We start from the raw sequence: 13,775 nt of genomic DNA, 5'->3' as shown, positions 1-13,775 counted from the left end.
GCATATTCTATATTCACTGTAACCTTCTTTGAAGAAAATTTCTGACCAGTGACGGATTGCTTCTGTCAACTCAACTGGATCTGGCGTATCAACAATCAAAATGGGCACGATTCATGCTCTCACATCTTGATCGCCCGAGTCCGAGCCACACCAGCAGCAGCACCAGCCACACCAGCAGCAGCAGCAACAAGAGCGCCAACCTTCTCCTCAACCACCTCATGCTGCACAGGGCAGAGGGCATCAACGCAGGGATGCACCACACCGGAGGCATTGCCCCCAGCACAGGGTCTATAGGCAGAGGATGAGCTACCTAAACATGACGGAGCAGCAGTGCCAAAGGAGACTCAGGCTATCGCACCAGGTGGTCACCGACCTTTGCGCATTGCTGGAGGAAGACCTGCAGCCCAGAGGAAGGGGCGAACAGCCATTACCAGTGGCCGCCAAAGTCACCCTTGCCCTCAACTTCTTCGCCTCGGGCTCCTTCCAGGCATCTGCCGCAGACATTAGCAGCATCTCCCAGTCCGCCGCACACAGATGCATCACACAGGTCACCAATGCCCTGTTTAACAAGTCGTGCAACTATATAAAGTTTACCACTCAACAACACAGTGTGACGGAGCGGGCGATCGGCTTTGCCGCTCTATCTGGCTCCCACGGGTGCAGGGAGTGATCGACTGTACACATGTTGTGATCAGGGCACCTCATCACAATCCGAGAGCTTTTGTGAACCGTAAGGTCCACTCCCTAAAGGTCCAGCTGGTGTGCAACCAGAATAAAATCATCATACAGGTGTGCGCCAAGTTCCCTGGCAGCTGCCATGATTCGTACATCCTGTGCCACTCCACCATCCCTCAGCTGTTCGAACCGCCAACCAGTCTTTTAGGTTGGCTGCTTGGGGACAAGGGCTATCCCCTCAAGACATGGCTGATGACACCTTTGAGGAGGCCAGCGAATGAGGCTGATGGAAGTTACAATCAGAGCCTCATCTCTACGAGGACCATCATCGAGCAAACTATATGGTTGCTTAAAATGCTTTTCAGATACCTGAACAAATCTGGAGGGGGACTTCAGTGTGCACCAGCGAGGGTATCCAGAATAGTCGTGGCCTGCCGTGCCCTTCACAACATCACTCAACAGCGAGGACTGGCGCTAGATGATGAAGATGGTGCAGAGCCTCATCGGAGGAGGAGGAGCAACATGAGGTTGGCAACACCGATGAGGAAGATCTGGAGGAGCCGGCACAGCCGTTATGGCCAGCAACGCTCTCATGCACTGGTCTTAACGCCAGGGACGCCTCATAAATGCCAGGTTCCAGTAACTTTGTGGATGTCACACATTGGCCTGGCACAGGCGTCCACATGTTGGAATCATCCCACACCAGCAACATAAACCATTCAATCAGTGACTACTTCCTTTTCATCATCTGCATCATTGCTGCATGTCCAGTCAGCCCTGACCATACACTCTGCCACCTCCAATCTATCCCACACATCTGGCTGCGACTGCAAAGTGAGAGAAATAAATGATTTAATTACATGGCTCCATATTTTTACAACCATTATAATGATACTGATAAACATACCCAAGTGAAAACCTTTCTGACTATTTGCGTGGGATCTTTCTTTTCTGGGAGCTTCTACGTGGTGCTACCCCTGTGGCTTCAGCAGAGGTAGCGGCAGCCTCCTTGCCTCCCTGCTGCAACTGCTTAGACGCCTTTGGTGGTTGTCCTCTGGGTTTTGGGGCCTGTGAGGGCCCTGCCAAAGCCTGCTCCTCCTGCGACTGTGCAGGGGCCGACTTGGCCATCACTCTCTGGGGAGGCATCTGCGGCTCTGACCGAGGGGCTGGCAAGGGGGTGGAAGTTGGAGCACTTGGAGCGGAGCCCCCACTTACACGTCCCCTCCCACCATCATCCCTCTCATGGGACACCCGCACTTTCCTGCTAGCAAGGAGCTGCAGAGCACTTGCTGCACTTCAGTGCGGATATTAGGGCCCACGTCTATACTGACATCCCTCCTAGAAAGGACGTCTATGAGCCTCTGGTTTTTCTCCCCCATAGATGCCCATTTATCCTCCATAGATAGATGACCATCTATTTAGAAGAGAAACCATGTCGTCATTGCACTGGTGCTGAGGATGGCCACCTGCATAGGGGAATCAATCAATCGAGGAAGCTGTAGGTGCCAGTGACTGCGCCACGGTGCTGCTCATGTTGGAGATGGACTCCTCCATTCTCTGCAGACTCGTAGTCAGCGCAGTTGTAAAACCAGTCCGAGCCTCCTGCACTTGTTTCTGCAGCTCCACGATCACCCTCTTCTTGGATGGCCCCCCGAGGCTCAGCGTCTGCATGCAGCCGAGCAGAGCTGGGAGCGTCCTGCGCCCTCCGGCGAGGAGTCTCCACTGCTGTCCCTGTCTCCACCATCTGCTCTTGCTCACTTGTGATGTGTGAGACATCAGGTGACAACACTACTCTATCTTGTGACGGCCCCACCGAGGTGTGCGACTCTGCGCTGGTGCTGGTTTGTGTTGTGTGAGGTGACGCTGCGCCCTCGGAGGCAGGAGGCTCCTCTGAGCAGTCTTGCTCCTCTTGCTCTTGGACAGTCGGGGGGGGGGGCTCCTGATAGACCTGTTGGAGAGTGAAGACCTGATTTAAATATATGACATCTTAAGTGCAGACATATACCACTATACACATCATCACCATTAACTTTCTGATCAGATAACAGCCCATATGCGTGACTGATGAAAGGCATGCAACTGTATGGATAATAATTCTGTCACCAGCTTCTATTGAGCCCCTCTCTCCGTCCCTCACTTCCCGAACCTCCACCACACCAGCAATATCGAGTGCTGCCTCCTCCGCGCTTCACAAATGAAAGATGGACTGAGGACCTCCTCCCATTCTCTCCTCTCCCTCTTATTGTGGGCTATCTTTTCCTGCAAGGAGGCAAAGAAGAGAAGATTTAAAGAGACTGATGGAATGACCGTCATTAATGGAATGACATACAGCTTCACAGGGAGACTTTGATGGAGGGGCTTGGTGATACCAAGTTGCCTCCTTTTGTGCTGTTATTTGCTTTCATTGCATAACAATGAGGGGTGGAAATTAAGATGGGGACCTTATAATATAAATAGAGAGAGACGGATGGATGAAGGTCTAAGGGATCGTGGGCTGAGTCACTTTGTGCAGGAGTGTGGTTGGCAATGTACAGTGGTGGGGATGTGATGACAGGCACAGCACCATCAAGGTAAGTGTAGGTTTATACTTACATTTCCTGAACTTGGATCATTAAACCTTTTCCTGCACTGTACCCAGGTGTGACACACTACTGAATTCACCGTTATCTCTTCGGCTATATTAAGCCACACTGATTTAATCTGTTGGGGAGGCCTCTTCCTGCCATCCGCAGGGAAGAGAACCTCCCTATGTGCCCTCACTCCCTCAACAAGATGCTGGAGGGACTCACCATTGAAACGAGGCGCAGATCTCTGCCTTTCAGACGTCATGGTACAGATCTCCACTCACTAACACAAGCTTCACGAAAGAAAATCCAACTGTCAGCAAGCGGGGCCATGGCCCCTTTAAATATACCGGCAAGAAGCGCGTCATCCGGTGACGTCGCCGGACCCACTCAATTAATTGGAACGGGAAACGCGCAGGGCAGGCCGAACAAGGCCCTTAATGGTAAGCTCTTATTTTTGGCTGGGATCGCCACGGGAGCTGGTTCATCACCCGCCGCCACCATCTCCTGTCTTCATCCCGCCCAGGTAGGGGAAATCGCAGCCAAGCAAACTGTTTCTAGTAGTTGAGTATTCGAGAACAAGGGGATACAAGATTAAATACAAGAGGTTTAGGGAAGAGAATAAGAGAAACTTTTTACGCAGAGTTGTGAGGCTGTGGAATTCATTTCCAGGGTTAGTGGTTGAGGCAAAAACCACACCAACATTGAAGATTAGATTGGTAGCTGAATGAAGGAAAAGAGGGTGAAGGGATAGGATGGGTAAGTGTGATCGGGGCTGTTTGCTCACATGGAGAGTAAATGCCAACATTGACTCAAATGGCCTGTTTGGGTTCTATGCATTTCTTTGTACTTTAAGTAAAACTTTAAATAAAACTATATGGGTAGATTTTACAAATTAGCACTACTACTGCAGAGGCTTGTGTGATGGGAGTGCATACATTGGGAGTAAAGGTCGGTGCACCCACCGTAATCTTCCATGCGTTAAAATGAAAATCTACTGCATAAAGCATTCGAAGGTTTAGTGTGCCTGCTTTCTCTCTTGGTAAAAATCCACAATGGAGAAAGGAGTTGCAAAAAAGGGATGGAAAAGGGGTTAAACATGAATGTAAATTATTATTTTTTGCTTACAGTTAGTTATTAATGCGGCTTTGGGGTTTGATACCTTTGTTGTGATGAGACATGGCCTGAAAAAGCCGAAACAGGAGTCTGGAGAACCTGCTGCAGCTGCCGCCACCGTCGCTTCCTCTGTGACGGGCTCTTCACTCTTCTCAAACATTCCTGGCCACAAACTGGGCTGCTACTTCTGCAATGATGTGGTAGCACCTGGAGATGTAAGTCGTGTGTGAAAAATGATCTCTGCCATAGTATGGTGCAAGAAGGAAGAGCGAGTTTGGAAAATTGTAACTGGGTTTGTTCTGATTTGAGCTACCTGCGTCTTATTTGTTCAGGATCCATTGTGGCGCCAAATCGATTGGCTTGCAAAGCTGTAAAAATTAAAATAATGCACAGCACTTTAATCGAATATATAAAGCTACAGTTTTTAGATATGTTTATGGCTTTGCTATAGCATCTTGCTCTTTAGGAAGCAATGCAGCAGCAATTAATGGTAGATATCCCTCGCCTCTTCAAAATTGAAACGGCCAAAATTGTTATACGGATTCTGATTTGCACTTAAAAGAGTTTGTGTAATGCAGAAACACATAAATTATATGCTGTATTGTCTAATGAGTGAGGCAACTAATGAATACAGGGAATGAAGTTATTGCTTAAAACCTTGTTTTACATATTTTTGAGCAGTATGAAATTAATATTCCATTATGCCAAGTACTGAATTGTTATTTAATTCATGCCACTCCTAGATTGCTATTTTGTCGTGAGATCTAAATTATATTGGGAATCAGAGTAGTACACCTGGATAGAAATAGTCTTAAGTTCAATTCTTGTGTTGACTTCAGAGCTGTTGCGTTATACAGAAGAGTTTAAAGTGACTGCAGTAAGCAATGGACCAGTGGTTCAAAGGTGCCTTAACTAACTGGAGGCCTGCTGTCCATCATCGAAATTGAATGATAACTGAGACGATGAGGATCTTTGGTTGATTTACAGAAAGAGAAATAGAATTCACAAAACTATGACGTTCAGAAACTTTAATAATGTGCAAAAAGTTCACTTTCAGGGAAGGCGAATAGTGATGCATTCATTAACCGTACTATTGTCTAGATGGGAAAGCACTCTAAAAGGTGTAAATTTAAGACCAGTCCAATCATGTCCTCCTTTGACCTCTACCCATTCCGCTCACTGTTTTAACCAACAGAGGCACACATAGCACTTAATCTTCATATAGATTCAGACTTGTTGCATTTGTGGAAAAAGGAAACTGAAAGTTTGGAACCTAAATATCTGCTTTCAAGGAAATGTTATACGGTGACCTTCTGAACTGGTTGAGAGCAACTTTATTTAGTTTTTGAAAATAAGTAGGCATTAGTGGTACAGCCTATTGGGAATCCAGTGCATTTACCATAGAGAAATAGGATATAGTTCATGCCCGTGGTACCCAAGCATACAGTTTCTGATCTTGGCCAGATCACTGGAGGAAGGCCCCAAGCAAAGCCAAGATACCAACTGAGATAAGGATTAGTGTTGATGCTCAGTCACTGTTGGACACTTCCCAGCGGTCAGCTGTAGAGTAGCAGGTGAACTTTCTGCCCGTTGGAGAATGATGCATGCTGCACAGGACTGGAAAGAAGGGCAAATATATATTTTTAACCATGGTTTAAAAATAAAAAATCTTGCTGCTCTTGTAAGGCTACGGTATTATTAATAAGTAACTGTCAAGAGTTTTGACAGGAATGATTCACTGTATTTTCTGTTAGTCGACCAGAGACCGCACTCTAGACCAGCAGTGCACTGTGAGTCGTCCTGGTTTGGCCATGATAGCTGGAGCGCTTGCCGTGGAGTTGATGGTTTCTATACTGCAACATGCTGAAGGGTAAGCTGAAATATTGATGTGTAATTCCACTTTTAACAAAGTGTCCCTGTAATTGACGAGCTAGGACTTTAAAATGTGTGATTTTGTTAAGTGCTTAATTACAGGGAAAATCCAAGTATTCTGCAAGTTCTAAAATAGTTACTGTTGGATCCGTGTGTTAATGGAGACACGGAATGCAGGAGTTGATTTAACAAGTGTTTACTGAACAAAGTCTGGAGGTGAACTAACTACACAAGACGCTATACAGGCTTATATACCCGAGTGGTCACTACCGGTACTACAGTACACAGGGGCCTCAAAAACATAGTTCCTCTTAAAGGTACATACACTACAATTCCTCCCCTTTTAGATAAATAGTACATAACATTTTAAGTAATCATTAAATAACATTTTTACAAGAACAATAATCTACACATTTGCTGAAGTTAATCAATTACAAATTCAGTCTCTCTGGAGGCTTCCTGACTCGGTCCGGATAACGCCTCGGTGGTGTAGTAGGTTTCGGTGGTGTAGTAGGTTCTTTTGGCAAGGTCGATTCGGCTTCAATGCCAGTGTCGGGTTCATCTGGTTCCAGTATCACCGGATTGGAGGTAGATACTATGGGTATCTCTGCTTCATCACTAGGCGTATAGAGTTGTGGTGTAGGTTGTCCTTTTTCGGATGACTATGATCTGGTCAGCATGGCGCCTTATTATGCTTTCTCCAATGTCCACGGTATACATCAGCGGTCCTAGTCGTGTGCAAATAGTTCCAGGCTGCCATTTCTCGGTACGGTAGTCCCGGGCCAAAACTGGTTGACCTATCTGGAAGGTTCTAGTTGGCCTTTCATTCATGCTTTGAAATTGCCGGTTCTCTACGTCCCTTCTGACGTTTGGCTTGACCAAATCCAGCTGGCATCTTAGTCTTCTATTGAAAAACATCATGGCGGGGGTTTCGTTTGTAACCACATGTGTTGCATTCCTGTACGCAAACAAGAAGTTATCTACCTTATGTTGTAGATTTATGTCTTCATTACCCATGGCCTTTATGGCCTTCTTGAAGGTCTGGACAAACCTTTCAGCTAATCCATTGGTGGCGGGATGGTATGGGGCGGACGTGTAGTGCTTAACCCCATTGTTTTTTAAGATCTTCCTGAATTCTTCGGACACAAATTGCAGTCCATTATCAGAACAGATCTGTTCAGGCAGCCCATTTCTGGCGAATATGGTCCTTAATACTGTGATGGTTTTTTCCGTGGTGGTGGAGGACATCTTTATTACCTCCGGCCACTTGGAGTGTGCATCCACCGCGATTAATAACATTGAGTCCATAAATGGACCAGCAAAGTCGATATGTACCCTTTGCCATGGAGATGAGGGCCACTCCCATGGATGTAGAGGGGCTTGTGGTGGGGCGTTTTGGACCTTCTGGCATCCTAGACAGCTCTTGGTCATTTCTTCGATGTCTCCATCGATACCTGGCCACCACACAAACGCTCTGGCTAAGTTCTTCATTTTCACTCCACCCAGATGCCCCTCGTGAAGCTCCTTCAGCACTTTATCCTGGAGTTTGGGTGGAATCACCACTCTGGATCCACACATCAAGGTTCCTCGGCACACTTGACAGCTGTTCTCTTCTTTGCGAGAATGCTGGCAACAGTGGTTCGCCATGTGCTGGCCATCCCTTCACCGTTAAATCGTAGACTCGTGAGAGAGTTGGGTCATTTCTCGTTTCCTTTTCAATGGTAGAATTTGTCACCGGTAGACATTCCACTATGGTCGAGTGGAACATCTCCACTGGGCCCACTGTAGGCGCCTCTTCTACCGTTGGCAACGGTAGGCGCGATAACCCATCAGCATTCCCATGCTGTTTTGTTCCTTTGTATTCTATGTCATATTGGTGTGCCCCTAGGAAAAGGGACCACCTCTGTAGCCTTTGCGCTGTCATAATGGGTTGAATATGGAGACGAGGGGTTGATGGTCAGTCAACAAGGTAAATTTTTGTCCGTGTAGGTAATGGTTGAATTTCTTCACCCCCCACACCAGGCTGAGTGCCTCCCTGTCGATCTGGGCATAGTTACGCTCAGCTGAGTTCAATGAGCGTGACGCAAAAGCTATCGGCCGCTCCGAGCCATCAGGGAATCTATGCGATAATACCGCTCCCACGCCGTAAGGGGATGCATCGCACGCCAGTCTGATTGGCAGTGATGGGTTGTAATGAGCCAAAACTTCTTCGGATGTGATTAAGTCTTTGCATTTATGGAAGGCACGTTTACAGTCTTCGTTCCATTTCCAAATCACTCCTGTTTGTAGAAGTTCATTAAGAGGGTGTAGAAGAGTTGATAAGTTCGGTAAAAATTTATGATAGTAATTTATTAATCCCAGGAACGACCTTAATTGTGAGACATTTTCAGGCGCGGGGGCTTTTACGACTGCTTCAATTTTTTCAGGTGACTTATGCAACCCTTCTTCGTTAGTGACATGGCCACAATATGATATTTGTTTCTGGAAAAATTCACACTTGGGGCGATTTGCTCGTAGGCCCCGTTCTCTCAGCCTCGTGAGCACCTGCTCCAAGTTGGCAAGGTGCTCGTTGTCGTTTTCTCCTGTTACAAGGATGTCGTCTAGGTAGCATTGAGTCCCCGGAATCCCTTACAGGACTTGCTCCATAGCTCTTTGCCAGATAGCTGGAGCTGATGCTACTCCGAAAACCAGTCGATTGTACTGGTACAGGCCTTTGTGTGTGTTTATCGTGAGATACTTTTTAGAGGCCTCCTCAACCTCCATCTGTAGATATGCCTGTGCTAAGTCAATTTTGGTGAAACGTTTCCCTCCGGATAGTGAGGTGAAAATATCTTCTATCTTCTGAAGAGGATACTGTACCGTGTGAAGAACCGGGTTTACAGTCACCTTGAAGTCCCCACAGATGCGAATTTTTCTCTGTTCTTCAGATTTATCATTATTCAACGTTTTCTTCATGACCGGGACGATGGGTGTTGCCCACTCACTCCAATCTACCTTGGATAACACGCCTGCTTTTTCCAAATACTCCAGCTCTGCCTCAACGGCTGGACGAATTGCGTATGGCACCGGCCTTGCCTTAAAAAACTTGGGAATTGCCGCATCTTCCACTTTTATTGAGGCGGTGGCGCCTTTCAGGGTTCCTAGTTCCTGTTGAAACACTTCTTTGGCGTTAGCCAAGATTTCTTTTAATCGTCCAGGTATGATGTCGTCGTCATTTTTTTTTTTCTTACTGGTCACCGTCAGTGCCTGAATGGAGTGCCAGTCTAAAGGTATCTTTCTGATCCATTCACGTCCCAACAACGGAGGACCACCATCTTGCAGAACGTATAAATACAACTTCTGTATACAAGAGGCACCCTTATTTTCCCTCTGGGGTATACTTTCTGCCCCGTATATGTCTTCAAGATAATGGATGTTTCTTTCAAAGGTATATGCGGAAATAGCCGCTCGTAATCCCGTCGACTCATGACGGTCAGAGCTGATCCTGTATCTAGCTCCATTTTGACTGGGGACCCCGCTATCGTGAGGGTAACCCAAATGGTCTGGTAATCTTCTTTGGCAATTACATTATGTAATTTGAGACAGCTTAGTCTCTTGTTTCCGGAGTCGCTATCGCTCTTCTGGTCTTCGGAGCTACTGTCCGTCATTTGTACCTTTCTGTACTTTTCCTTATTGACCTTTTTACTGTCAGCGGATTTTTTTCCAGATCTGCATACACGTGCAATGTGTCCCATCTTTCCGCATTGCCTGCATGCTTTGTCCTTGAACCAGCAGTCCTTCTGGTCATGGGTGGATCTGCCGCAGCGATAACATCTCTCGAAACCCCGTGTCATTTCATGGGTGCCGAAGTCCTGTGGCTTTTGCTGTATCTCTGCAGCTCCTCTTGCTGCTGCTTTGTATGATACAGCCACACTGAAAGCCTTGTCCAGTGTCAAATCTTTCTCAGAAAGTAGTCTTTTCTGTGTTCCTTCGCTTAGGAGACCGCAGACAAATTTGTCTCGTAGAGAATCTGCCAGTCCTGCCCCGAATTGGCAGTGCTTTGACAGCTTTCGTAATTCGGTGAGGTAATCAGCGTTACTTTCATTCTTGTGCTGATTCCTCCTGAAGAATTTGAATCGTTCCGCTATCAACAGCGGTGTTGGGTTTAAGTGCTCCTGTAGGGTATCAACAATCTCCTTAAAATTCTTGTCCATCGGTTTGGCTGGAGTGATCAAGTTTCGTAACAGCCCGTATGTCCTTGCGCCCATCAGATTTAGAAGTACCGATGCCTTTTTATCATCCGCTACTTCATTCACCTTGCAATATACCTCCACTCTTTCCACATATGTGGTCCAATCCTCTATATCACTATTGAAAGCAGTAATATTGCCAGTCTTCGGCATCCTGAAAATCAAAAATGGCGCCTCCCGCGCTTTTCCTTCTTCCCCGCCGAGTCAAGATGTCTCCTCCTGCGCTTTCCCGCTGCTGCCAACGCTGTTCTCCGCGGTTCCCGTTGCGACCTGCAGCTTTTCGCAGTATTTCTATTTTTTTTATATTATATATATATATATATATATTTTAAATCGTTTCTCCGTTACTTGGAGAATCGGACCCTCTGGGACTTTCCCCTCCCTCTGCTCGGTCCGAACGCCGACCTGCTTTGCCGTGCCGGCTGCCTCCTGAGTGTTCCACCCTCTGTCTCTCTTTGCTTCTGCTTTCCGACTCGCTGCCCGGCCCCGCTGCAGAGCCACCCGATCGAGCCCCAGCCCGCCGCAGCCCAGGAAGGATCAGTGCACTACCTGCCACCAGCCCGCTTAGCTGGTGAAACCACAGTTTTTTTTTTTTCTTGCTTCGACCTTCGTCTGAGGAATCGATCTCCTTGAGGTGCTGCCGAATTGCAGGTAAGTTCGTTTCTAACTCGTCGCCACTGTTGGATCCGTGTGTTAATGGAGGCACGGAATGCAGGAGTTGATTTAACAAGTCCTTACTGAACAAAGTCTGGAGGTGAACTAACTACACACGACGCTATACAGGCTTATATACCTGAGTGGTCACTACCGGTACTACAGTACACAGGGGCCTCAAAAACATAGTTCCTCTTAAAGGTACATACACTACAGTTACTAAATCTGATCTTATCTGCTTCTCCCAAAATCTAAATAATGGAGTAGTTGTAAATATTAAATGTTGAATTGAGAGGCAGAGGATTCAATGAAAGCACGTGATTACAGCTAGTTTACAGTTTCTTGCATTAGTTGAGGGATATCCATCGATGCTACTGGTGGTCATGGGTGGCCTTCTATCAGTAAGATCCACCAGCTTAGTACTTGATTTCCTGTGGATTTTTTCGTCAGTTTTTATATACTTTCTGAATGTTCTGCACATCAAGTCTATACCACTGTTTTTCTGCTAATGAACCACCTAGTCTAATCTCACTCTTGTTCACTCTCTATACCCTTTAATTTTCCTCTTTTCAGACTACTTAAAGACTCTGCTTCAACTGCGATTTGTGGCAGTTTTTCTAATCTCTCCTTCCATTCTTTTGATAATTTTCCTAAATTTGGGCTTTTTCATTGTCGTCTCACCATCCAATGGAAACAATCCATCACAATTTACCTTATCTTAACGCTTCATAATCTTGAAGGTCTCTGTCAGGTCACCCCTCACCTTCTCCACTCCAGTGAAAAAAGCCCCAACTTTTCAAGTCTCTCTTCATAGCTGCAACCCCTTATTCCTGGTAACACCCTAGTGGATCTATGCTGTAGCTTTGCCATTGCTTCTATATATCCTTTTTGTAATATGGTTCCCAAAACTACGCAATACTCCGACTGTGACCCAACTAAGAACTTGTACTAGTTCTACATTACCTCCACCCTTCTGTATTCAGTGTCTCTTATCTGAGGAAGGATGTTCTTGCCATGGAGGGAGTGCAGCGAAGATTCACCAGACTGATACCTGGGATGGCAGGAATGACATATGAGGAGAGATTGGGTCGATTGGGCTTATATTCGCTGGAATTTAGAAGAATGAGAGGGGATCTCATTGAAACTTATAAAATTCTAACAGGACTAGACAGACTAGATACAGGAAGGATGTTCCCGATGGCGGGGGAGTCCAGAGCCAGGGGTCACAGTCTAAAGATAAGGGGTGAGCCATTTAGGACAGAGATGAGGAGGAATTTCTTCACCCAGAGAGTGGTGAACCTGTGGCATTCTCTACCACAAAAGGCAGTTGAGGCCAATTTATTAAATATATTCAAGAAGGAGTTAGATATATTTCTTAAGGCTAAAGGGATCGAGGGATATGGGGAGAAAGCAGGGACAGGGTACTGAATTTGGATGATCAGCCATGATCTCATTAAATGGCGGAGCAGGTTCGAGGGGCCGAATGGCCTACTCCTGCTCCTATCTTCTATGTTTCAAGATACTAATCCAAGGACTCCGATTGTCTTTGTTATGACCTTATCCACTTTTGCTGCCACCTTTAATGACTTATGTACCTGCACGGCAAGGTCTGTCTGCTTCATAACATTGAGGGTATCTTCCCTTCCCTTATTCTTCCATCCAAAAAGTGTCATCAGCAAATTTTGATTTTGTTCCCAAGTTAAAAAATAATTATTTCTATTAGCCTTCAGTGCAATTTCCTGAATCATGCAGTTACATTAAATCTACAGTTCTGATGCTTGTTACCTAATTTTTTTTAACGTGAGAAAGCTTAAGGATAGTCGTCTTATCCGTGCCACTTGTTGGCTTTGTTTTGGACTTGCAGTGGGTACGCAGTAGCCAGCAGCAGTGATGACCGGCTGAATGAGCCTCCGACTTCTCTTGGACTTGTCCCCCATCAGGTGAGTAATCTCGCGATCTACCACTCTGGCACAGTGCATTAGGAACAGGTGTCTTATGCCATCTTTACCCACAATTGGTTTTTTTTGGGGAACTTCCCGTAACTTTTTAAAGCAGTTTCCTTTTTCAGAGAAACCTTATCTTGATGAATCGTAAAAATTGAGAGCTATAACTTGCTGTGATTTTAAGCCCAATTGCTGAACAAGATGGTCTGTATTTATTTAGTTAATAGGATCAGGAGTAGCCAATTCAGTCCCTTGAGCCTGTTCCGCCATTCAATTAGATCATGGCTGATCTGCACCTCTGCTCCATTTACCTGCTTTTTGGTCCATATCCCTTGATACCTTTCCTAATAAAAATCTGGTCGATCTCAGTCTTGAAAATTTCAATTGGCCCGGCAGCCGCAGCCTTTTGGGGGAGCGAGTTCCAGATTTCCACTACCTTTTGTGTGGAAAAGGTGCTTCCTGAATGGCCTAGTTCTAATTTTAAGATTTTGCCCTCTTGTTATCGATCCCCCACCAGAGGAAATAGCTTATGTAACCTGTTCTCATAATTCTTTAAGTACTGGTATGAATGTGTACTGAGGTTCAGTGCCCAAAACTGAACTAAGTACTCCAGATGGGGTCTGATCAAAGCTCTGTACAACCGAAGCAAAGCTTCCTCCCCTTTGTATTCCAGCCCCCTCGAGATGAAGGCCAACATTCCATTAGCCTTTTTGATGCACTAT

At 46.1% G+C, this 13,775-nt stretch overlaps 1 protein-coding gene across 1 annotated transcript in view; it reads left to right on the top strand.

Moving 5' to 3' along the window:
- Positions 1-13,775, top strand: part of atg7 (ATG7 autophagy related 7 homolog (S. cerevisiae)) — a 178,165-nt gene that overhangs the window by 68,072 nt on the left and 96,318 nt on the right. The window contains exons 13-15 of the mRNA XM_086001768.1: positions 4,370-4,570; positions 6,110-6,225; positions 12,975-13,050. Of these exons, the coding sequence (XP_085857894.1) occupies positions 4,370-4,570; positions 6,110-6,225; positions 12,975-13,050 (393 nt within the window). The remainder of the gene's footprint in view (positions 1-4,369; positions 4,571-6,109; positions 6,226-12,974; positions 13,051-13,775) is intronic.

Source organism: Somniosus microcephalus, chromosome 11 (genome assembly GCF_052327205.1).
Source record: "Somniosus microcephalus isolate GS21.2 chromosome 11, FLI_Smic_1.0, whole genome shotgun sequence".
NCBI lineage: Eukaryota > Metazoa > Chordata > Chondrichthyes > Squaliformes > Somniosidae > Somniosus > Somniosus microcephalus.
This window is presented reverse-complemented; position numbering and strand designations above follow the sequence as displayed.